The sequence below is a fragment of the Podarcis cretensis genome (genome assembly GCF_951804945.1).
Source record: "Podarcis cretensis genome assembly, chromosome: 7".
In the NCBI taxonomy this organism is placed as follows: Eukaryota; Metazoa; Chordata; class Lepidosauria; order Squamata; family Lacertidae; genus Podarcis; species Podarcis cretensis.
In genome coordinates, this window is record NC_137176.1 from 10,600,543 (window position 1) to 10,624,669 (window position 24,127).

The window sequence follows — 24,127 nt, forward strand, 5'->3', positions numbered from 1 at the left end:
GGATGGTAACTACTTTATAGTTTGTTGAACTAAGACATCTTTGACACAGTTTAATTATAATTATACTATAATTTTGAAATAGTTTTTGAAGTAAGCAACACTTTTAAGTGATTTTATTCGTCAAAGCTGGTTGGCTTAAAACCGCTATGGCTTACAACTGGACCAGGTTTCCTATAAAAGACAATGTTTTTTGTATGCAGGATAATCAGAATTGTCCAGTGAAGACTTGTGCTCACAAATTTCTTCCATCCGCTAGTGGTCTTACAACTTTCTCTGCTTGTGCCTCGGATGCGTTTTACAGTACACATACAAATGGCCGCGCCTGCGGACAATGAAACAGTCCTTGCAACGCCTTCTGAGGACTGCCTTGCACTTTATGCCAGCGACTGGCTGCAAGCTGAGGGGCTGGCAACTGGTGAGAAAGGGCAGCAGATCCACATGACATGGTCCGGCGGCAGGTAAGGTCTGCAACGGGCTGGCAGTCTTTGAGCGTCCCACCAGCCAGGAGGAGAATAAGCGGGAGGCTGTGCCGCAGCTCAGGAATCTGGCAGAAGTCACCGAAGCAGCCATCAAATTCCGCAAGAGCAAGGAGGCCATTGTGCCCAAGCTTAGGAAAAAAAGGGAGGAATTAAAACGTCAACAACACATCCATCAACTAAAAGATGCAATCCAAGTCCTTTGCATTCTTGCCTGGGAGTAAAGTCTCAACGTGGTTTACTTTTGAAGAAAGGACGTTAAGGTCCATATATAGCAACACCCTAGAGGTCCCAGTCCCTAAGGAAATTAGATTAGCCTCAACCAGAGCCAGGGCCTTCTCAACACTGGCTCTGGCCTGGTGGAACGCTCTGTCTCATGAGACCAGGGCCCTGCGGGATCTGATTTCTTTCCGCAGGGCCTGTAAGACAGAGTTGTTCCGCCTGGCCTTTGGCTTAGAATCAGTTTGATTCCCTCCCCCGATTTCCTTTTCCTTTCTCCTCCTGTGAAGAGGCTGCATCCTAAAGTTTTAATGTTGTATTTTAATCTTTTTTAAATTGTATTTTAATCAACTTGTTTTTATTATTGGTTGTTAGCCGCCCTGAGCCCGGTCTTGGCTGGGGAGGGCGGGGTATAAATAAAAAAATATTATTATTATTAAACGTAAATAGGATTACATATCGTGGAATAGTAGAGTTGGAAGGGACCCCCCCCCCCCAGGGAATCCTGCCCGCAGCCGTCCCTGGGCGGGCTCGAACCACCAACCTTGACACCACTGCAGGTAGTATTGCAGCAACGCTGTGCACCCCCCAAAGTGGGAGGAAATGAAGCCAAAGGTTCTTCCTCCCCTACACACAACGCACAGGGTAGATCTGCAAACCTCACTCGTCGCTTTGCATCTACCTTGGAAAAAGGGCGACCCAGCAACCACTTGGGAGTCCAAACTGGCTGGGACTTCACTGCGCGATAACGAAAGGCGAGAGTACACAAGACCCTTCCCGCGCATGCGCAGCCTCCCGCGCCCTCTTCCCCCCCTCCCGCGAACCTGCTGCGCACGCGCAGAGCTCCCTTTCTCCTTCAGCTCCTTGGAAGCCCACAGCGCATGCGCGAACCGGAGCCTCCGCTTTCAGTCAGGCCGGGTAAAAAAAAAAATATTTAAAGCTTCATTCTCCGTAAAAGCTAACACTCCACCCTGCCATCCAAGAACCCTTTACCCGGGGGCGGAGACGGTCCGCACTACGTACCGGACGAAGAGCGACGCCGCCGGCCTCTGACCTTCCGGGAAGAGGACGAAAAATGACGAAGGCGCACGTGACTCCTTCTCTCCCCGCCCCCTTTTTTTTTTACGTCCTTACGTTTCCCTCCGCCTCGCGCAGGGGTGTTACGTCAGACGCTCGCGAGCCTCCGGGGGGGGCGTGGCTTCGGCTTCGCCGGGCGCCGCGCGTGCGCAGTGCGCGCTCTGTGCGTGAGGCGGAGGAGGAGGAGGAGGGGCGTCGCCGAAATGGCGGGTCTGTCTGTGTCCTTGGGAGGAGCGTCCCGGGCGGGCTTGGCTTTGGCGAGGGGCGTCGCGGCTCTCCCCTCCCTGCGACCCGCCTTTGGGAGAAGCTACGGCGCGGGGACGTCCCCGACCGGCGAGAAAGTGACGCACACGGGTCAGGTGAGTGTTCAGATAGAGTGCCTCCGAGGCTGGAGGCTCCACTCGGCTCCCTTGCAGTGGGTGCTCTGCTGGTGCAGCAGCAGCAGCAGCATTTATAAGCCCCCAGTCCCTGCCTTCTCTATCCAAAGAGGCTCAGAATAAACTTATTTATTTAATAATAATAATTTATTATTTAATATTATTATTATATATCCCCAGCCACTCTGGGCGGCTTCCAACAAAATATTAAAATTCAGTAATCCATCAAACATTGAAAGCTTCCCTAAACAGGGCTGCCTTCAGATGTCTTCTAAAAGTCTGGTAGTTGTTTTTCTCTTTTTACATCTGGTGGGAGGGCGTTCCACAGGGCGGGTGGTTAAATTTATTATAGTTTTGATTTATTTATGTTTTTTGATTTATTTATGTGTTTATATAATATTTAAAAATTCAGACAACTAATCATTCAGCAATTTGGAGATTTACTATTTTCATTGCTCTCAAAGATATCATGAACGTAACGATTTTTTAAAAGGGTGAAATGTGTCCCTATTACTAACTTTAAATTAAGCTTTTATTTATTTTAAGTATTCGTTGGTTTTGCGTATAATAATAATAATAATAATAATTTATTTATACCCTGCCCATCTGGTATAAATGGTATACTGCCCTTCACCCGAAGGCCTCAGGCATCAAAACAAGAAGTAGTCCTGATTTTGACCTAAAAAAATCCTTAAGTGGCTCAGGAAATGCAATACTTCGAGGGCTGCCTCTCCCGAAACAAAAAGAGCCTTTTCTGTAGTGGCTCCCTGCATGCAGGATGCACTCCCCAAAGAGGCTCACCTGGCGCCTTCATTGCAGGCGAAAGCCTTCCTTTTCAACCAGAGCTTGAACAATCTGGCATTTTAACTGTGTTTGTGGGCAGGGGTCATTGGGGTTTTGTTTCATTTTGATTTTTTGATAGGGGTTTTGTGTTTGTATTTTTTATTCTGTAAACTGCCTTGAGACCTTCGGACAGTATGTAAATTTAATTAATAATAACAAATAAAAGATACAGAAGCCAAAAAAAGGCGTATCTCTCTCAGGTTGTTGGTTCCTGCAGGAGCTTATGGCATGAATTCCCCCTGTGGCCTAGGCTTTCCTCTCTTGTTTTTGTTATATTTGCTGCTGTATCTATTTTATAAAATGTATTTTGTTTATAACTATCTTGATCATGCCCTTAAGTGTTAAAACATTTGAAAGCCTCATTTTGTGCAGTGGTAAAATTAACACAGTTGCTTGCATCCACTTTGCTGTGCTCCGGATTTAAGAGTTTTTCTTATGGACCGGCATTATTCCCTTTTCTTTGCACATGCTTGAACATTTCCAGTGGGAAGTCAGAGGTGCTTAACTTTGATTAGATTAACTTAGTTGGTCTCTAAGGTGCTACTAGAAAGATTTTTAATTTTTATTTTATTTTATTTTGTTTAGATTGCATCAGTTGTACTTTAACCTTTTTTATTTAGGTGTTCAAGGACTTATGCCACTCCAGTTTGCAATATTCTCTAGGTGGCTAACAAGTAAAGGTAAAACAGCTGTAGAAAAATGGGCATTTAAAAATAAATACATTTTAACGTTATTGTATAAGCTGGCTAGATGAATTGGCTGGGTAAATGAAAAGACAAGACATGAGATTTAGTGCCAGGCAATTCTTCCTTAAGAGGGCATTCTGATATGGGATGCAGCAGCTAAGAAAGCCCTTTCAACAGTCACCACCTGCCTGGCTTCAGAAGGTTGGAGGTGTCAAAGGAAGGCAATTGCACATTTACTAGCAAGGAAGCCCTACTGAACTCATGCTTCAATCCTGTGCTCTGTTACCTAGATGTAAGCCCTGTTGAACTGAATGGAAATTACTTCTGAGTGTTTGGCTATCAGCAAATGGGTTTAGGAGCCTTCCCCGGGGTTTTGAAATTATCAGCCTCTTGCAACCAAGTGAAAATGCCTGGGCACCAGGATGGGTCCTGACCACAGCAGTCAACCTTTCCCTTTTCTTGCGAGGAATCCTATTCGGAATAAGGGAATTTCCCTTAAAAAAAGGGAAACGTTGACAGCTATGGTCCTGACATCTCCACCAGCTGGAAGTGCATGCCTGGGGATCATTGGATCTTAACTGTTTCCACACACATACTACCACATCCTAGAGAATTCTATCAGTTACATTTTATCTGCACAATCAGAATGAATTTCAGGAACCAAAATCCTTTTTCTGTGCAGCCTGAGCAGGAGCAGTGAACAGCGTTATAGGTAGTTGTTGTAGCTTGTTTTCACTTACCCCATCGCCCTGCTCACAGTTGTGAATAATATTCCTACGTTATAAATGGTCCATGTCACCATTAAGAAAAACAGATCAGAATAGGCCAATATATATATAGACTGTCCCTGGTTAAAGTGACTTTTTTTTTTAGTTTCCAAAGTTCTTAACCTAGTTCAAGGTAGTCATCTGAACTAGCCATATGTTTAACTCGTAATCAATCAGTCAGTCAGTTCATCATTTGGAAAATTAGATTTTAGAGCCATCTTGCCTCAAAATGGCAACTAGATACTCTGTTTTGGCGAATGCAACTTTGGTTTAAGGAGCCATTTGGTACCTAGCTTATGTATCTTAGTTTCTAACACTGGCTTCCTGGACATGAAACCATGCTTTCCCCCCCATTCTAAAGTGCCCCCCCCCATTTCTCCACACAGCTATTTGTATTTTCATAATTAGAATTGTGTAAGAAATATGTTAATTTCACATAACAGCAATGCTCCGTGTTACCAATCAGAAAGTAAAGAAGCATCAGTCTTTTACCAATAACTTGAAACTTGCTGTCATTAGAGGCCCCAATTTTGGGACTAACACTAGGTCCTTCAAAAAGCATTAAAAATTACCGGTACTTTAGAATCATTGGATAAGCAGTACCCTGTGTTTTCTTCATTTGTGCCAACAATCAGCTTCCCAAATCCTCTAATAAGCAGGCAAGCCAAAAGGATATGATAAACCTCCGTGGGCGAGTTGGAAAAATGCTCTAGGCAAAGCAGAGAAATGCCAACAAAAAGTCTTGTTTTGAGCTGTAAATTTGGCTTAATCTATGAGAAGGAAGTTGCCAGTGATAATTAATTTTATGGAAATTTTCATTATCAACTAGAATTGATTCAGCTGAAACACTCTTCCAAATCCAGCACTATTGGCTGAAATCCATTGTCCAATAGCAGAACAGACACCATTGATAGAATGGATTTCCCTTCTCCTCTAAACCTCCCCCCCCCCAGAAAATCTCCATCTGAAGCAGATTTGGGGGAACACAGAAGACTGTTGAGATGAGGGGAAATCCCACTGCATTCAACATTGGATGTTGCTCATTATTCCATAGAAGATAATAAGTGAAGAATCTCTCCTATCTAGTATTGAATATATTTCATTTCCCGGCAAATGTTAGACACTCCCCATAGTCACCAGCAACATCAAAATGTATGGAAACTTTGTTTCCATACTTATTGTTCCTTATTGTTAATCCCTTTTCAACCACACTGCAAATTCCTTGAGTTTAGAATTCTAAGTCTTCTCCTTACGTATTTATTATATTCCTATCTTATTTCAGGTTTTTGAGGAAGCTGACTACAGGCGGGCTCGGTTTTCTGGTCGACAGAAAGAGGTAAAATTCATGTTAGGAAGTGTTTGCCTTGATTCTGTGCTTTTACACGTTTACCGACACAATGTTCATTGACTTCAGCTGTGAAAGAACAATCCAGTTTAACAGCTTGGACTGTTTCAACTTCCACCAAATTAAAATAGATTTATAGAACTTAAGTCACATACCTCAGCTAAAATCTTTTATTGGTTGTGGGTTGAAACTTACTTGGAAACTTTGGAGAACATCCTGATGTTGCTTGGGTGTTGGAAACGTGTAGTTTCTGCACTAAGGCCCAGTTAAATGCAGCATTGAACGTGTTCTTTTAACCCCCCCCCCCAAACTCTTACCTGTGTGACATTTGTCCCATAAGTGTCCCATTTTAAAGCAGGGTTCCTTGGCTATATGTGTAGTATTAGTGTGGCCAAAGATCCACAGTCCAGACAGGTGCTGTGTTATGTTGATGTGCGAAGCAGTTACAGTGGTACCTCGCAAGACGAATGCCTTGTAAGACGAAAAACTCGCAAACGAAAGAGTTTTTCGTTTTTTGAGTTGCTTTGCAAGACGGATTTCCCTATGGGCTTGCTTTGCAAGACGAAAACGTCTTGCAAGTTTGTTTCCTTTGTCTTAAAACCGTGCATTCACTTCGGGGAGCAACTTATAGCATGCGGTGTGGTAGCCTTTTTTGAGGTTTTTGAAGACTTTGGTGATTTTTGAAGCTTTTCCAAAGTACGTGCTTCGCAAGACGAAAAATTCGCGAGACGAAAAAATTCGCGGAATGAATTAATTTCATCTTGCGAGGCACCACTGTACATTAAATGCTAGACGTATAAATGTTTCTTGTGTTTTAGGCATCCTGTTTAAAAGGGGGCTATTCTATATATGAAAATAGGGTAATGTTTAGTGTTGCACCTGCATAAGGGAAATTGCCCATGCCTTCCTCCCAATTGCAGCCGTCTGATAAGCCTCTGGGTTTGGAAAGGCCTGGGATTTGGGGCAGTGGACCGCACTGGGAGTGGAGCATCAGGTGCAAATGGGCAAACATCGTTTCTGCTGCAACAGAATCTAAAAGCTGCTCAACATTTTTTAAGGTGACTTCCTTAAAAATGTAGTGAGCACTGAGTAGAATGCCAGCCTCCCATTAGTCACTGCTTTTAACGCTTTTGACTTTACCTGGCTGTTACAGTAATAGCATACCCTTTTACCTGGCTGGTACAATAATAGCATACCCTTTTATTTGTTGCCATGGTGGAAAAGATTCCATAGCAGATGAACTAGATGCAGTGATAATACAGTGGTACCTTGGTTCCAAAACAGCTTGGCTCCCAAACAAATCGGCTCCCAAACGCCGCAAACCTGAAAGTAAGTGTTCCGGTTTGCGAACGCTTTTCGGAAGCTGAATGTCCAGTGCAGCTTCCACTTGAGTGCAGGAAGGTCCTGCAGCCAATCGGAAGCCGCGCCTTGGTTTTCAAGCAGTTTCAGGAGTCTTACGGACTCCCGGAACAGATTAAATTCGAGAACCAAGGTTCCACTATACAGTGGTTGACGTGAACACGGGACTTCCATCTTCAGCAGGCACTAGATCCATTCAGTCCTGGCACTGTTTATGTTTGTATTTCATATCTGTTTTAAAGTACAGAATCTGGTTGTGTGCATTTATTCATTTGCCTATTTATATTCTGCTTTTTAAGGCAAGTCTTTGCAAAGCAGCTTACCGTAATGGAACAAGTAGCTTGTGGCTTAATCATTACTTTTAGGATGTGGCCAGGATCTTACCGCACTGCTGATAGTGCAGCAGCCCTGATTGTGGCTAAAAAGTTACACAAAATGTTCATGAGGGCAGGGAGGAGGAGAAGGTTCAAAAAGGAACTCTCAGCTCGCCATAAATACACCGATGAAGAAGAAGAGACAGCCAATTAGTTCTGCCCTGTTTCAGACACAGGACTTTGCAGTACCTATGGTAGCAAAAGCCACAGCCTGTGTGCCCATGCCACTAAAGCAAATGTATAGTTGGAGCTGTCTGGCACTGAAAACCTTTGCTTCGCTATAATAGGTGAATGAAAGCTTTGCAATCGATTTGATCGCTCAGCAGCCTGTGAGTGAAGTTGAAACCAGAGTGATATCCTGCGATGGTGGTGGTGGAGCTCTGGGACACCCTAAAGTGTATATAAACTTGGTAATGTAATCTAACCTTTCCTTTGTGATCCCATCCACTGTTTTCCACTATTATTATTGTTATTGTTATTATTATTATTAGAGGAAGTTATGTGTACAACTGAGACTGACCAGTGTATCTCATCAGCTGTGTGGCAGTCTAGAATGATCCTTGGTATATCTACTTTGCTTGTTTCCTATTGCGAACTGCAACGTTGAGAACTGCCTACTACAGGGCAGGCCACAATTAAGAGCTGATAGGTTGCATTCAGTTTTATGACTCGCCAGTTGTGCAGGCCTCGTTTAAGGGATAAATGTTAATGATTCCCTCCGTTGCAATTTTTATGGGTATTTTCAAGGTATAGTTATGTGTGTATTCTAAAGATTGTCTTTTCCTGTCCTTCGTTCATTCTCCATGTTGCAGCAACCATTAATGTCAATCTCTCTTCTGATTGTTTCATTTTAATTATTGCTTATTAAAACAGCTTGCCAGTAAGTTCAGATGTATTCTTGAGTAGATTGCTTCATTTTAATAGCTTATATCTTGTTAGCTGCCTAAGATAGAAGAAGGAAAGGCTTTGCTAATCTGAAGCCTTTGTCAGTTTTTATGGTTTAATTGCATTCTTCAAAATGGGTAAGGAAGGAAGGAAGGAAGTGTAGGCAAACAGATAAAAATATTTTGAAATTGATAGTTGAGGGGGCTGAGATGGGCAATTGTTATAGCTGTGCCTCAGTCATATCAGCCCCTTTGTAGAGGAAAATCAAAATTATTTTAGCTCACATAGAAAACTGTATATTTCAGATGAAGGTGGATTCTTTCCCTAGCTAAACTTTCAGGAGTATTTATTCATCATTGTGATGATTTGAATAATCTTACCCACCCATCCCCATCTGGCAGTCAGATACTTGTTGAATTTGTAAGCACCAAATTATGAAGAGAGGGCAGTAACTATTAAGATTTGTAACTAAAATGATGTGTGAGTTGCTCATGAAATCCATTTTGTAAAATGCATCCGTACATGCTTAGAAGCTTACTTTTGAATCAATATGAATAGGATTAAACTGAATTCCAACCTTTAGAGTAGAACTGCATTGGGGAGGTATGTGAGCAGAATTGTTTTAAATAGAAGTGTTTGCACTAGAGCTATTTTATGTGGAACTGTATTTACAGCACTAAGGTAAAATTATAATTTTATTCCACCCCATCCCTCAATTTTCCCATTTGCAGGACAAAGATACAAAAACGGGAACATGTGGCTACTGTGGACTCCAGTTTAAGCAGCAGCACCATCACTGAAAATTGTCTTTATTATACTATGTTATAGTATTAAATATATATTTAAAAGACTGTCGTGAGTGATATCTTTTTTATAAAAAAAAATCCAGTGTTATTCTTAGAATGGAATGCCCACAACTATACTGCAAAATACTTTGTTCTTTCCCAGCTTTCTACATATAGCATATATACCTTATAATGTTTTTAACAAAGGGTTCTATCAAAACCACCATAAAATCATAGCATGCTTGATGGTGTTGGGTTCATGTATAATTATATAAATGCAAGATAATTTTACTGGATCCAAATTTTACCCAGGCATCACGGAAAAGTAAAGTATGTGTATTTGCATGCACAGATACACAATTTCTGTCTATCAGGGGTGAGGTGACCCCTGGGGAAAGGGAAGAGAAACAAACAAGATGATACCCATAACACTTAGAATTTGAAATGTTTCCACAGGGCCTAACAGATTACTGCTATCATCTGAACAAGTTCATTAAGGCTGCAATCCTAACCCATTTACTTAAGCCCCATTCGGTTGGACTTCTGAACAAACATGATTAGGATTGTGCTGTAAATTGCATGTTCCAGATTCTTAAGCTTTTGTTCGTCTTGTGATGCCCCTAGCGGTTTGAATGTAAACTACTTAAGGTCTGCTTTAAACTTCCAACCTACACACAGCCCTTTCCTGTCGACTTTGGCACCAATGAACTCTTACTCATCTGCCACAGAAATCCTGCAGGGTGTAGAGGATTCTGGGGTACATTATAGGTTCACACACAGTTTTCTTAAGATACCCAGTCAGGCTTAGCATAGAAACAACAATCCCCTATGGCTCTATTTTCAGGAGATCTGTTTACCGTCTTATTGAATAACTATTAATGTTCTTTTGGTGTATAGGAACATAATTTGAAAACCATTGTACTAATGAGTATAGTATACAAATATTTTAAAAAAGCAGTGTTGGCATATTGGTAACTTTGGAAGATATTGGTCATAACCTTCCTCTAGAAGAGTTGTTGCAAACAGTTATTGTCCATTCTCTGCTGCTCTCTGCTCGTTTGAGGCATAGGAGATTTTAAATATTTTATAGAATTAGATTTTTTAGAGTACTTTACAGCATTCTTGATTAGCCCTTGCCGCTCTCTACAACATAACAGAAATAAGAATTTTATCTTAATCTTACCACACCGATCCAAAATATTACTATTTCAGTTGCATGGTTACAGCACCTGCAATCTAGGAATGATACATGCAGTCACACAGCAACCAATGTTCAGTTTAGCTTCTTGCTGTATATGTGTCGGGGGGAGCTGGCTTTGTATAAACGAGAGAAGTACCATCGTTAGTGGGAAGGGAATTCCCCCAGCAACGCAACACTTGGGAGTAAATTCCTCCATCTTAGTACAGTGGTGCCCCACAAGACGAAAAACTCGCAAGCCGAAAAACTCGCTAGACGAAAGAGTTTTCCGTTTTTTTGTGGTGCTTCGCAAGACGAATTTCCCTATGGTCTTGCTTCACAAGACGAAACATCTTGCGAGTTCTTCCGAGTTTTTTCCCTTCCCCCCCCCTTTTTCTAAGCCGCTAATAGCTGCTAATAGCGCTAAGCCGCTAATAGCTGTGCTTCGCAAGACGAAAAAACCGCAAGACGAAGAGACTCGCGGAACGGATTAATTTCGTCTTGCGAGGCACCACTGTATGATTAGTAAATCGCAATAAGGACCTCAGTTCAGATTTTGCATTGCAGTGTGTTCTGAATAGTCCTTCCCTTGTTACAAACATATTGGCAATATACATACCAAGTTTCACTGTTAACAACTTAGTGCTCAGGGGAGATAATATACAAGGGTGTGCCTTACATATTTCTTCTGCCTCTTGGGATCATGTGTAGTAAACGTGTATTTAAACTTGGAACTGTAGATTTGTGTCCTGTACATGCATTACATTTAGATGCTTCAGTGCTCAAAGTTGGTATACAGTGGTACCTCAGGTTAAGTACTTAATTCGTTCTGGAGGTTTGTTCTTAACCTGAAGCACCACTTTAGCTAATGGGGCCTCCTGCCGTCGCGCCGCTGCTGCACAATTTCTGTTCTCATCCTGAAGCAAAGTTCTTAACCCGAGGTAATATTTCTGGGTTAGCAGAGTCTGTAACCTGAAGCGTATGTAACCCAAGGTACCACTGTAGTATGTTACCAAAAAATACCTAGTGAGAAAGAATGCGGAATAGGCAAATTCAGCTAAAAGGCTGGACTCTGGTAGCCTGTGACTATAAGCAAGAAAGTGTGTGTGTAAACTGAGGGCTCTTCACTTAGCTAACATAAGGGTAAGTGATGCTAGTTGTGATAGAATTGTGAATATGGGGAACCAGTTGTCTCTAGTGACCACCTAGAATTGTAGAGCTGGAAGGGCCCTTCAGGGTTATCTGGTCCAACCCCCTGCAGTGCAGGAATCTTAAAGCATCCATGACAGATAGCCATCCAATCTCTGCTTTAAAAACTCCCAATGAAGGAGCCTCGGACTTAAGATCTCCGGGTTGATGGTTTTTCGAGATCGATGGAACTAATGCCAGGGGCCGAAACCGGGGAGGGGAGCTGGTTAAAGAAAATTGGGAATTTAAAGTGTATATATTATAATTTTTTTTTTCTTTTAATGAGAGATGGGAAAGTCGTGGAATGGAATCTTTTTTTGACCCTAGGGGAAACGTCTCAATAATAAGTTCAGATATATAAGTTTTAATGAGAAATAAGATTAAATAAAGTAAAAGTGGATGGTTAATTGGTGAAAGAAAGAATGGAAAATTACAGTATATTAAGATATAAGGATAAAAATAAGATGAAGGATTTGCTGAAATATCTATATGGATTAGAATACAAAGAGGGGAGGTGTGAGGAGGTCAAGGAGATAAGTTAAGAAAGGGAGTTAGATTAAGGTTTAACTTGTTCTTTTGGTTGTTGGTTTTTTTTGATTGTATTTTTTTTCTTTGCTTTTGCTATTTTTCTACCTTTTTCTTTCTTGGATATGTTTTGTTTTTGCATATTGTGTTCTTTTTTGTAACCTTTTAAAATTTGAATAAATATTATGGGAAAATAATAATAATAAAAACTCCCAATGAAGGAGAAGTCCACAAAGCCTGGAGCAGATTTTGCGGCGATGCCTTACCTTGTGCATCTTTTGTTATTCGATTATAATGTATGAGGCTGCCTTTTAAATAAACTTTTGGAAACTTTGGTTTGTCCAAAATGGGGTTGGCAGGGTGTTAACAATTGGAACATATCATTTTTGATATTGCATCATCTATAGTCGTTAGCAGTTTGGAATTAATTCCAAGTGCTGGCTATGATTTTGAAAGCCTCGGATAGCGAAGGACCAATTTTTTAAAACTGCGCATTTTAAAAACAAACATCATCTCTCATCCACTAGATTCTGATGCGAAATACAGCTATGTCAAGCTATTTAACTGGCTTTTGCTCTTACCGGAAAAACCCTCCATTTTCAGTATGCTTTCCGAGTGCTCCCTTGAAATGATCTCTTTCCCCCCCTTATGTTCTGTACAAAGCCCCCAAGGGCAGGTGTTTTGCAGCTTTGGAGAGCTGTGCCGTCCCTGAAGTAGCCCACCACCTGGTTTTCCAGCACCTTAGGCAAACTGACTTTGGAGGTATTTGCACAGTTCTTGGGGGAAATGCTCAAAACACCTCTCAAGACGTTTGCATATCTGTTCAATGAGAAGGTCCTGATAGGTTGCGTTCTCACTATGCAGACTTTTGACACAAACATTGGCTCAGGACTGAATGAAAGCGGTTCTGTTCATAGCAAGGTTGATGCTAATAATTCTGCAGCAAGCTGTTTATGCATTTCTTAGCCAGGAGTGGCACCTGCATCATTAAGCTTGTTGGTTTTCCACAAGTAGGACATTTCCAACTCGAGACAGGTAACTATTAAGGGCGTCTTTTAATTAGCAAATGACAGTTTTCAGGCTGTTCTATGGCAGATGAATTACGGATGAGATGCTTGCCACCATTAAGGTTAACTATGGCTAAGTCTCATTCAGTGCAGTGGTAGAAGCGAGTTACAATGATTATTTAGGCAGAGCCATCTATATAAATGGCCTTTGCAAAGAACTAACTTAAGGTTACCAGATATTTTTCAATGAGTCGGGACACTTTTCAGTTTCAATGGATTTTGTCTGGGGACTGATTTGTAAATCTGGGGACTGTCCCCAGGAAATGGGGACGTCTGGTAACCTTAGACTAACTTCAGTTCCATTGTGTTCAATGCAACTTTGTCACAGCGACTACAGTTTTGTGCCACAGCTGCTTAAGTGAGTAGGGACTTTGTTTGCCAACACAGACATGATTCTTTCACTGTGCCTTCTTTTCACTCGCTTCAAAGCTGGCTTAGGAAAGGAACAGATGAACAGTGTACTGTCTATATATTAAATCAATCTTCTTCTTGTCAGCAATGGAGTGCGCCTCCAAAGGTGAAGTCAAACAGCGATCCTGGGATGCAAGCTTAGGCAATGTCACTTTCTTGATGGCAGGAGTTGCTGGAAGGTGGCGCACATCCAAGGTGGTGTTTCAACTATCTTAGGGACTCCATTCCAGATTTGTGTAGGGTTTACTCCTTAGCCTTTCCTTCTCCCAAAGTTATCCCACAAGGCAGCGGAGTTTTAGGATCACAGTTTTCCTTCTCCTAGATGGGCTTCCTCTCCAGGTGGATAAGCCCCATCTGCCCCTCACTTCCCTCCACAGCACGTTCAGAAACTCTCTTTTTGAATGTTGGATCCTCTGTTAGTCTTGTCCTCTCAATCTGCCAGAACCTGTCTTTGTGAGCAGAGGAAGTCCCTAACTCACTAAGGGTTTGAGACCCACTGGCTACCTTCACCTGGTTTAGTCAGCCAGTCGAAGCCGTGGTGTGGTTGCTGTTGTGTTCTGATAGCTTCTAGGAGCCACAGCTGAGAGCTGAGTGCAGGGTCGAGCCCAAAGGTGGAGAAACTGTTAGATTTCTGTTATGCCACTGTGCAGTTTTTGGAGTCACAAGACTCTGTTGACATTCCAGATTGTTGGAAGTCTCATGGGAGATGGGAGACGGATGTTGATGTTACTGGTTTCCAGTTCCTGTTGTTTCTCTGTCTCTCACAGAGAGCAGACGCATATTCTTTTCTGTCCTGCGTAGTTAGAAATAAACGTAGCAATGTAGCACACATTTCTGGCTCTTCTGCTGCTGTTTGGGTACTCTGCGTAATGGGAGCGTGCCTGAAGCCTCATTAAAGGCTTAGGTCGTTAATCACAGTTGGAACAGAGGTCGATGGATTCCGAAGATACGAAGAGGAGGAGAGCCATTACAGCTCAGTCGTACGGAAGCTCTGACAGAAACTACCCCAGAAGGAGCATCTTGTGTCCCCCACCAGGTGTACTATCCCCTAGCAGCCCCTGCACCCCAAAAATCAATTAGCTTCACAATAATCTCAGTATTTGGTTTTCATAGTAGTAAATCCTTTAGAGGAAATCTCTGGTCAGTGGAGGGTTTGTGTGTGTGTGTGTGTTTTTAATTCCCTGAAGCAAATCACTAGGGAAACGTATCTCATAATGGGTCCCAAAGGGATCTCCTTTCCTGATTTTTCTCCCTCTCTACAGGAATTTTTGCTCAACTCAGACAAGTGGGAAATAGCTAGTTCTGCCACTGCTGCTGATTATCTCTCTCCTAGAGGGCACCCTAGTTCTAAAAACAACTGAATGGTCACCTGCCACAATTGCAGCACAGCTTTAGTTGTACAATCACAACTCTACTTGTGGAGGTGGTTGGAGGATGGATGGCGGCTAATGGATTGAGGTTGAATCCTGTCAAGACAGAAGTACTGTTCTTGGGGGACAGGGAGTGGGCTGGTGTGGAGGACTCTCTGGTCCTGAATGGGGTAACTATGCCCCTGAAGGATGTGGTGCGCAGCCTGGGAGTCATTTTGGACTCACAGCTGTCCATGGAAGCGCAGGTCAAATCTGTGTCCAGGGCAGCTGTTTATCAGCTCCATCTGGTATGCAGGCTGAGACCCTACCTGCCTGCGGACTGTCTTGCCAGAGTGGTGCATGCTCTAGTTATCTCCCGCTTAGACTACTGCAATGTGCTCTACCTGGGGCTACCTTTGAAGGTGACCTGGAAACTACAACTAATCCAGAATGCGGCAGCTAGACTGGTGACTGAGAGCGGCTGCCAGGACCACATAACACTGGTCCTGAGAGATTCTGCATTGGCTCCCAGTACGTTTCCGAGCACAATTCAAAGTGTTAGTGCTGACCTTTAAAGCCCTAAACTGCCTTGGTCCTGTATACCTGAAGGAGCGTCTCCACCCCCATTGTTCAGCCTGGACACTAAGGTCCAGCGCCGAGGGCCTTCTGGTGGTTCCCTCACTGTGAGAAGCCAAGTTACGGGGAACCAGGCAGAGCGCCTTCTCGGTAGTGGTGCCCGCCCTGTGGAACGCCCTCCCATCAGATGTCAAAGAGATAAACTACTACCAGACTTTTAGAAGACATCTGAAGGCAGCCCTGTTTAAGGAAGTTTTTAATGACTGATGTTTTATTGTATTTTAATCTTTGTTGGAAGCCGCCCAGAGTGGCTGGGGAAACCCAGCCAGATGGGCGGGGTACAAATAATAAATTGTTGTTGTTGTTGTTGTTTATTATTTACTTCTGTGTGGCTTTTCATTGACTGGGGGGGGCAGGGCATAAAGTCATTGGACACCATGACTCCAAATGCAAGTACAGCACTATGGAAAATGCCAATCTCATGTATGACTTACGCTGCAGAAGAGACAACTTCATGCTAGAAGATGAGCCTGGCAAATAATTTTGCCAAGTTTGACTTCACTTGCCAAGTTATAAACGTAAGTGCTCTTATCCTTAACATTCCTAACTTGAAATGACCAAACTATACATTTATGTTAGTAGCACATCACATTATACTAAGTTCAAAATACAATTTATTTTAACATTCTAGAGAACTTGGAAGTGGCCTGATGCCATTAGTTTAGGGGCCTTAGAAACTGTCTTTTCACAAGCGCATTGAGTGTAGACTGACTTGTGCAGGGCTGATTGAAGTCATTGTGGCAGGAGTGGCTAACCTGTGGCCCTGCAGGTGTTTGAGTCAATCTCCCATCAGCTCCAGCCAGTGATCAGGAAATGGGATTATACAAGCTGCAGTCCAACGTCAGACGGTTAGGCACTCCTGTTATATGGAGCTTCAGATAGAAAATTCAAGCAATGCTTTCACCTTTTGGTAATTAACATGGGGGCATTCTCCACTGGAAAGTCTTTAAAATTCAGGAGAGTTGTATGAGATGTGGTATATCTGTCCAGCTTCCCTTTATTTCAAATAAAGATTCCTCCTCCTCCTCCTTCTTCTCCATCATCATCTCCTCCTCCTCCTCCTCTTCCTCCTCTTCTTCCTCCTCCTCCTCTTCTTCTTCATCATCTCCTCCTCCTCCTCCTCTTCTTCCTCCTCCTCCTCTTCTTCTTCATCATCTCCTCCTCCTCCTCCTCTTCATCTCCTCCTCCTCTTCTTCTTCTTCATCATCATCTCCTCCTCCTCCTCCTCTTCTTCATCTCCGCCTCTTTTTCTCCTCCTCCTCCTCTTCTTTGTCTTCTTCTTCTTCTTCTTCTTCTTCTTCTTCTTCTTCTTCATCTCCTCCTCCTCTTCCTCCTCCTCTTCTTCTCTTTCTTAGTTGCTTCCCCCCAAAAGAACTCAAAGTAACAATAAAAACAGCCTTAAAAACACAAATAAGATATATAAGCAGACCCCCCCCCCCACACAAATAACAGGTCCAAAGGTTTGCATTGGTAAGAATGTTTTTGCCTGGTAAGCTGTGGCCCTGTTGCTTGGTGGGGATGGGCACGCTCAGCTTCATCTGCAATAGGTCAGGTGCTTAATTCCTCTCCCCACTCCCCTGCCCAAATTGGCAAGGGGTCTACATGAGATGTTGGTACCATGGTACCCTGAGCATTTTGACCAGATTGTAAGGAGAGTAGAAGATCTGAGCTCGCCAGTGAGAAGAGGGATCCTTTTCTCTGTGGTGCACCCACCCCAAACAACCATTCCTCACTGGAGAAGCACTGGGCCTTTGCCTGCGATGCTAGCACATTTCCAACTTGAGTACTGTATATTAAGCAGTAGTGCTTAAATGGAGTAAGACGATGTGGAGGAGCGGAGAGACACACGCAGAGGGAGAGATACATTAATCATGGATTCTTCAAACACCTACGTGGATTGCTTGGCACCATAACTTGGGCACCGGTGGCTATTGGGAGATGGCAGTTTTGCACTCCTGCTAACAAGCTTGTAGGAGAAGGGAAGTGAAAAAGGGGGTGGCATGTGGGATAAGAAAGAGATTTCATGGGGGAAATGTTGGCAGATGACATCTAGCATAAACCATTGTGCAACCTCCCAGGAATAACATGTTTGAGCAGATGAGAGCGTTCTCGTGGTGGAATAAATTACTTCCACCAAGAAAACTGCAGCTAGGGTAGGATGTCTCGAGTGCAAGTGATTGAACCTCTCAAAAACTTTACATGGTGAAACTAACCAAGCAAAGAACTTTTCTGTTGAGGAAGTGGTCTCCCCCTCAAAGCTACTGTGAACCTATGATAAAGCAATGTGATTCCTGTCTGGTACACTTAGATGTTCATGACTACAAGCACATTGGACATATCATCTTGAGCAATTAAGTTCATAACTTTGGTGCGATGAGCAACTTCCCAAAGATGACGGACTCAAGTGATGACAGATAGCTAGAGCATTCATATTTGATAGGACCTCTTTAGTCATGCTAAACTGAGTTTGATTCCTGAGAGGCTAATCTCAGTGTAACAGTACTAATTTATTAGACATGGTTAGATTTACAATTTCATATTTTTTGTGCCATTATAAGAAACGATAAGGTTTAAACTAATTACATTCCATTGACTCATATTCTCTCCCCCTCTCCACCCCCTTAGAAACCCTGTAAAATTAAAAAAGGGAGTGACAGACACTTTTTGAGCAATTTAATTTTTGTCGAGTTGATGAGATTTTAAAATTGTCATGTCACATGAGAGATTGCCGACAACACTGAGTTCTCTCCTCCCTGAGCTGTGGCTCCAGGACAGATGTAACCCTAAAATAGGTCTTAGCAAACTTATTCTCAACTGAGTTTGCTTGTTTGTAATTTTCATGGTCGTGTATTTTATTAATCATATGAAATATGGATTCCCCCCTCCCCTCCCCTGAGAAATGTAGCTTCTCAAGTTAGGAAGCTGTGTGAAAGCTTATTTTTAGCACTTAACTGATGATTAAAACATCCTTAGGCAACAAAGTAATCCAGATAAGATTCGCTAGAGATTCAGCAATGTATCAATGACATTGGCAAAGAGGTTTTCTCTGAGTTTCACGAAATGCAGCACAGATTTTATATTTAGAATTAATATGTCTGACAACATCAAAAAATGAAGATCATGGCCACTGGTCCCATCACCTCCTGGCAAATAGAAGGGGAAGAAATGGAGGCAGTGAGAGATTTTACTTTCTTGGGCTCCATGATCACTGCAGATGGTGACAGCAGCCACGAAATTAAAAGACGCCTGCTTCTTGGGAGAAGAGCGATGACAAACCTAGACAGCATCTTAAAAAGTAGAGACATCACCTTGCCAACAAAGGTCTGTATAGTTAAAGCTATGGTTTTCCCAGTAGTGATGTATGGAAGTGAGAGCTTGACCATAAAGAAGGCTGATCGCCAAAGAATTGATGCTTTTGAATTATGGTGCTGGAGGAGACTCTTGAGAGTCCCATGGACTGCAAGAAGATCAAACCTCTCCATTCTTAAGGAAATCAGCCCTGAGTGCTCACTGGAAGGACAGATCCTGAAGCTGAGACTCCAATAATTTGGCCACCTCATAAGAAGAGAAGACTCCCTGGAAAAGACCCTGAGGTTGGGAAAGATGGAGGGCACAAGGAGAAGGGGACGACAGAGGACAAGATGGTTGGATAGTGTTCTCGAAGCTACCTGCATGAGTTTGACCAAACTGCGGGAGGCAGTGGAAGACAGGAGTGCTCGGCATGCTCTGGTCCATGGGATCATGAAGAGTTGGACACGACTAAATGACTAAACAACAACAGCAACGAAGTGTGATGACCACCAATTGATGGGAATGTGTATTGAAGGAAGAGTGGCCACGAAAATGGATTGCAGAGTATCATCTCTGCCCTCAGTGTAGCTGCTTGTCAGCCTGACTGATCACTTCCCTATCCATTTGCCTGCCTTCTTGCCAGTCTGTATGATTGTTCCAGCTTCTCTGCTCACCCCTTTGGGTGATATTCTCAGCTCAGAGACTAGCCTGCGATTGGCCCGGCTGCCCTATTGACTCTTGTGTGGGTCTGTGCAATCACTCCATCCAACTTCCGTCTCCCACCTTGCTGACACTTGTGCTTTAAGCTGCCCAGATGCCTGGCTGCAATCACCAGGTCTCCGCCTGAAGTGTTAAGGTTTGGGCCTAAGGATCACAGCTCTCCAGAAAGAGTAAAATCTCAGGGTGAGGGCCAAAAAACCAAAGAAGGCTAGTCTATTTCCTCCTAGGTGTATTCCCATGTCTATCAATGGTCAGGTATCATCAGGATCTGTCCCCTGACATAAGAACATAGACGTGATCTAGTTGGAGTCTTTTAAAGCCCCATTTACTCCAGCATCCTCTCCCAACAGATATCATCATCATCATCATCATCATCATCATCATTATCATCACTAGGCAACAAATTATTGTTAGCTGATTTATTTTGTCTAAGGCAACCCAAAACAACAACAACCCCCCCATAGATTACCGTATTTTTTGCTCTATAAGACTCACTTTTTCCCTCCTAAAAAGTAAGGTGAAATGTGTGTGCGTCTTATGGAGCGAATGCAGGCTGTGCAGCTATCCCAGAAGCCAGAACAGCAAGAGGGGGCGCTGGTTTTGCTGTGCAGCGATTCCTCTTGCTGTTCTGGCTTCTGGGATTCAGAATTTTGTTTTCCTCCTCCAAAAACTAGGTGTGTCTTATGGTCTGGTGCGTCTTATAGAGCGAAAAATACGGTAGTTAAAAACAAAGGGTTTTAATCAATGAATAAAGCGAAAGTAAATGAATGAAGATTCTACATCAAATGGTTTTGCTTTTGGCAAAGCTGGGAAAAGCCTCATTTCAACCTTTCATTCTTGAAGTGTCCATATTCAGAGAAGTATTGTCCCTGCAGTGCAGGACAGGTCGAGACCATTGCTCACACCTTGCTCTACTGTCCATTTTATGCAGTAATCTGCCACAAATGTTTGAGCCTCAAGCTGAAGGAGAGGTTAAATTGTTCTGCCTCCTGCAGGGTTTCCTTTTCACTGAATAGCTGCAGGCATTGATAGCACGGAGAAAGCAGCAGAATATCTGAGCGACGCCATGAAATCACGTCGCCATCAGACTTGAGCGTATTTTTTTTTTTAACCTTATTAGGCCTGTGTGGTTTTGTTTCGCGGTGTCTCCTCCTGCGAACAGATGCCAGTTCTGTGTTTCCATTCGTCTTCTCTGTATGCCAATAAAGCTTGATTGACAGATTGATTGATTGATTGATTGGAACCTTTTGTGTATGTTTGGGATGCCAGTTCCTATCAGCCTGAGCCAGAAGGCATAGCAGTCAGAGATGATGGCAAATGTAGTTCACCAACATCTGGACAGCTGAGGATGCTCCACCCTTGGTTGTTGTGAACTGATGGTTGCATGTATAAATATATATACAGTGGTAAGAAGAAGAATAGTTTGGATTTGATATCCTGCCTTTCACTCCCTTTAAGGAGTCTCAAAGCGGCTAACATTCTCCTTTCTCTTCCTCCCCCACAACAAACACTCTGTGAGGTGAGTGGAGCTGAGAGACTTCAAAGAAGTGTGACTGGCCCAAGGTCACCCAGCAGCTGCATGTGGAGGAGCGGAGACGCGAACCCGGTTCCCCAGATTACGAGACTACCGCTCTTAACCACTACACCACACTGGCTCTCCCTCAGGTACCTCAGGTTACATACCTGGTACCTCAGGTTACATACGCTTCAGGTTACAGACTCCGCTAACCCAGAAATAGTGCTTCAGGTTAAGAACTTTGCTTCAGGATAAGAACAGAAATCGGGCTCCGCCGGCGCGGCGGCAGCAGGAGGCCCCATTAGCTAAAGTGATGCTTCAGGTTAAGAACAGTTTCAGGTTAAGTAGGGACCTCCGGAACGAATTAAGTACTTAACCCGAGGTACCACTGTATCTCCACCCGTCTTGTTTGTCTTCTTTTTTGCTTCTGGTGTGGAAGTTTCTTATTACCTGCAGATAGGCAAACATTCCTCTTTGTCTGAGTTGCAGCGGGCCTTTGGGTTTGTCACTAGCAGGCCTCTTAGCTTGCTGATCCCCACTCATTAAAGTGGTAGCTTATCCTCCTTCAAATGTCTCTGCACATTGTCACCGACACTTATTTGTTCTCCGGCCATCAAAGTGTATTAAAATTAACCGCAGTCATCACATGAGAAGACAATAGCCATACTTAGACACAGAGATAGTTACACACCCTCAGCAGGAAACTTGCAATCAAATTCAAACGAAAGGTCACATTTGCAATAAGTAAAGGAGAAAGTGAGTAATTGGTTAGGGGATCGGCTAATACCTTGAAAAGCAATCTGATGGGCTTGAAACCTTTTAGTTCAGGTAATTAAAATGAAATTCCGTTATGGCCTTCAAAAAGTAAAGGAACGGAGTGTATATTGTAAAATACTAATCTAAAAGGGAACGAAAGTCGGGAGCTTCTATTGTTTTAATTTTCTCTGGAATAAACTGTCAAATGAAATAAGCGCGGCCTTACATTTAAGGAAGCAGAAAGCTTTGGAATTCAGTTAATTAAGGACTAGTTTTTAAGTAGAAGGGGGGGGGGATGTTCAATTTGTATAAACTGATTGTAAGGATTTGCTCACCCAGCAAGATCTTTGGGGAAGGAAAGAAAGTGAGTTAATTGCAAGGGTCCCTAAATTTCATTTTCAGTTTTTATTGTTTCTACATACACGCACATATGCACACACAACATTTTACTTGTTGAGCAGAATAAATTGGGAAATTCTGTGCAACCACCACACAATGCCCGTTCAATTTAATGGCGCTTGCATAGCAAAACTTGCAGGTGAATTATGCCCATTAGTTGCAACATTTAGTTTTGGCATAATATAAAATAAAACAAAGGAAAATACAAATAACTTTCTCCTCCATAAACAACAAAGAGTTATGTAGCACCTTAAAGAATTATCAAATTTATTGTGGCATAAGCTTTCATGGACTAGAATTCAATTCATCGGAAGCCTGGGTTGATAGGGAGAAATAACTAGGCAGCTAGTTTTGCTCACTTGTGTGTTGAATTTTTCAGCTTTTAAATTCCAAAAATGAGGAGTGCTAAGAAGTTGTAACATGACTGGGGAATTCAAAAGATAGTTTGGTTAAGTTGACAGACTATGCACGACTTGCAGACATATAAGAATAAGAGAACAAGAAGAACATACGTTTAAAAGGACCAGGTGCGCAGCCTGGGAGTCATTTTGGACTCACAGCTGTCCATGGAGGCGCAGGTCAATTCTGTATCCAGGGCAGCTGTCTACCAACTCCACCTGGTACGCAGGCTGAGACCCTACCTGCCTGCGGACTGTCTCGCCAGAGTGGTGCATGCTCTAGTTATCTCCCGCTTGGACTACTGCAATGCACTCTACGTGGGGCTACCTTTGAAGGTGACTCGGAAACTACAACTAATCCAGAATGCGGCAGCTAGACTGGTGACTGGGGGCGGCCGCCGAGACCACATAACACCGGTCTTGAAAGACCTACATTGGCTCCCAGTACGTTTCCGAGCACAATTCAAAGTGCTGGTGTTGACCTTTAAAGCCCTAAACGGCCTCGGCCCAGTATACCTGAAGGAGCGTCTCCACCCCCATCGTTCTGCCCGGACGCTGAGGTCCAGCGCCGAGGGCCTTCTGGCGGTTCCTTCATTGCGAGAAGCAAAGCTACAGGGAACCAGGCAGAGGGCCTTCTCGGTCGTGGCACCTGCCCTGTGGAACGCCCTCCCATCAGATGTCAAAGCAATAAATAACTACCTGACATTCAGAAGACATCTTAAGGCAGCCCTGTTCAGGGAAGTTTTTAATCTGTGATATTTTAGTGTATTTTTGGTTTTTATGGAAGCCGCCCAGAGTGGCTGGGGAGACCCAGCCAGATGGGCGGGGTACAAATAATAAATTATTATTATTATTATTATTATTATTATTATTATTATTATTATTATTATTAAAGATTGGAAAACGTTTATCAAATATATGGAAAATAATTGTGTACAGTTGAAAACACTGGCAGCATTAAAATGAATTCAGCATTAAAGTTTTGATGATTGCAATAATGGAAAACCGATTGGTATAGTTTTTGTAAAGTATGCAGGGATTTAAGATATGTAAAATGAACCATGGAAAGAGAAGATGGGAAGTCATTGATATCTTAAGGATGTAAAATGTTTATTTGAAATTGTAAAACAGACAATTTAATGAAAATTATATTTAAAAAAATACAAAAGATAGTTTGGTTAAATTAATATGATTTACTTTTGCTTGTTAAGTAAAAGCTAAATGCAAAATTGCATGGAAATCATTTAAAATGATTGCCAAGTACTTACAGTTAATGTTAGCTATTAATATCATTTGCTATTTTCATTATTTAGCATTACCTGAAATTTTCAGAAGGTAAGACAGAAATAATTTGGTTTTCTGAAAGCAGTTTATGTGCTTCATCAAATGTAGACTTCCTAAGCTAACTAAATGTTGTCCAATCATAGCAATAGCTGCAGATTTGAATTCCTCGCACCCCAAAATGTGATTTTAGGCCCCCTCACTGAAGAAATTTGCAAAA

The 24,127-nt window shown here is 42.7% G+C and overlaps 1 protein-coding gene and 1 long non-coding RNA gene across 2 annotated transcripts; one reads left to right on the forward strand and one right to left on the reverse strand.

The window, feature by feature from the left end:
* The first annotated feature begins 1,927 nt into the window (after window positions 1–1,927).
* NDUFS6 (NADH:ubiquinone oxidoreductase subunit S6) lies at window positions 1,928–9,259 on the forward strand. Its single transcript, XM_079984024.1, has 4 exons — window positions 1,928–2,131; window positions 5,728–5,781; window positions 7,811–7,933; window positions 9,140–9,259. The coding sequence occupies exons 1-4, from the start codon at window positions 1,976–1,978 to the stop codon at window positions 9,206–9,208; spliced, it is 402 nt and encodes a 133-aa protein (XP_079840150.1). The 5' UTR covers window positions 1,928–1,975; the 3' UTR covers window positions 9,209–9,259.
* Window positions 9,260–9,408: 149 nt separating this feature from the next.
* Window positions 9,409–11,682, reverse strand: LOC307220271. The gene is made up of 3 exons (XR_013840804.1): window positions 11,384–11,682; window positions 10,883–11,175; window positions 9,409–10,590 (listed from the first exon to the last, which is right to left on the reverse strand). It is a non-coding gene; the product is annotated as an uncharacterized lncRNA (long non-coding RNA).
* Window positions 11,683–24,127: the final 12,445 nt, after the last annotated feature.

Excerpts from the sequence above, each read along its gene's own strand:
- NDUFS6 (XM_079984024.1), top strand. The coding sequence starts at position 1,976 with ATGGCGGGTCTGTCTGTGTCCTTGGGAGGAGCGTCCCGGGCGGGCTTG. Across the intron at positions 2,132-5,727 it reads AAGTGACGCACACGGGTCAG|GTTTTTGAGGAAGCTGACTA; the intron begins GTGAGTGTTCAG and ends ATCTTATTTCAG. Across the intron at positions 5,782-7,810 it reads TTTCTGGTCGACAGAAAGAG|GTGAATGAAAGCTTTGCAAT; the intron begins GTAAAATTCATG and ends TCGCTATAATAG.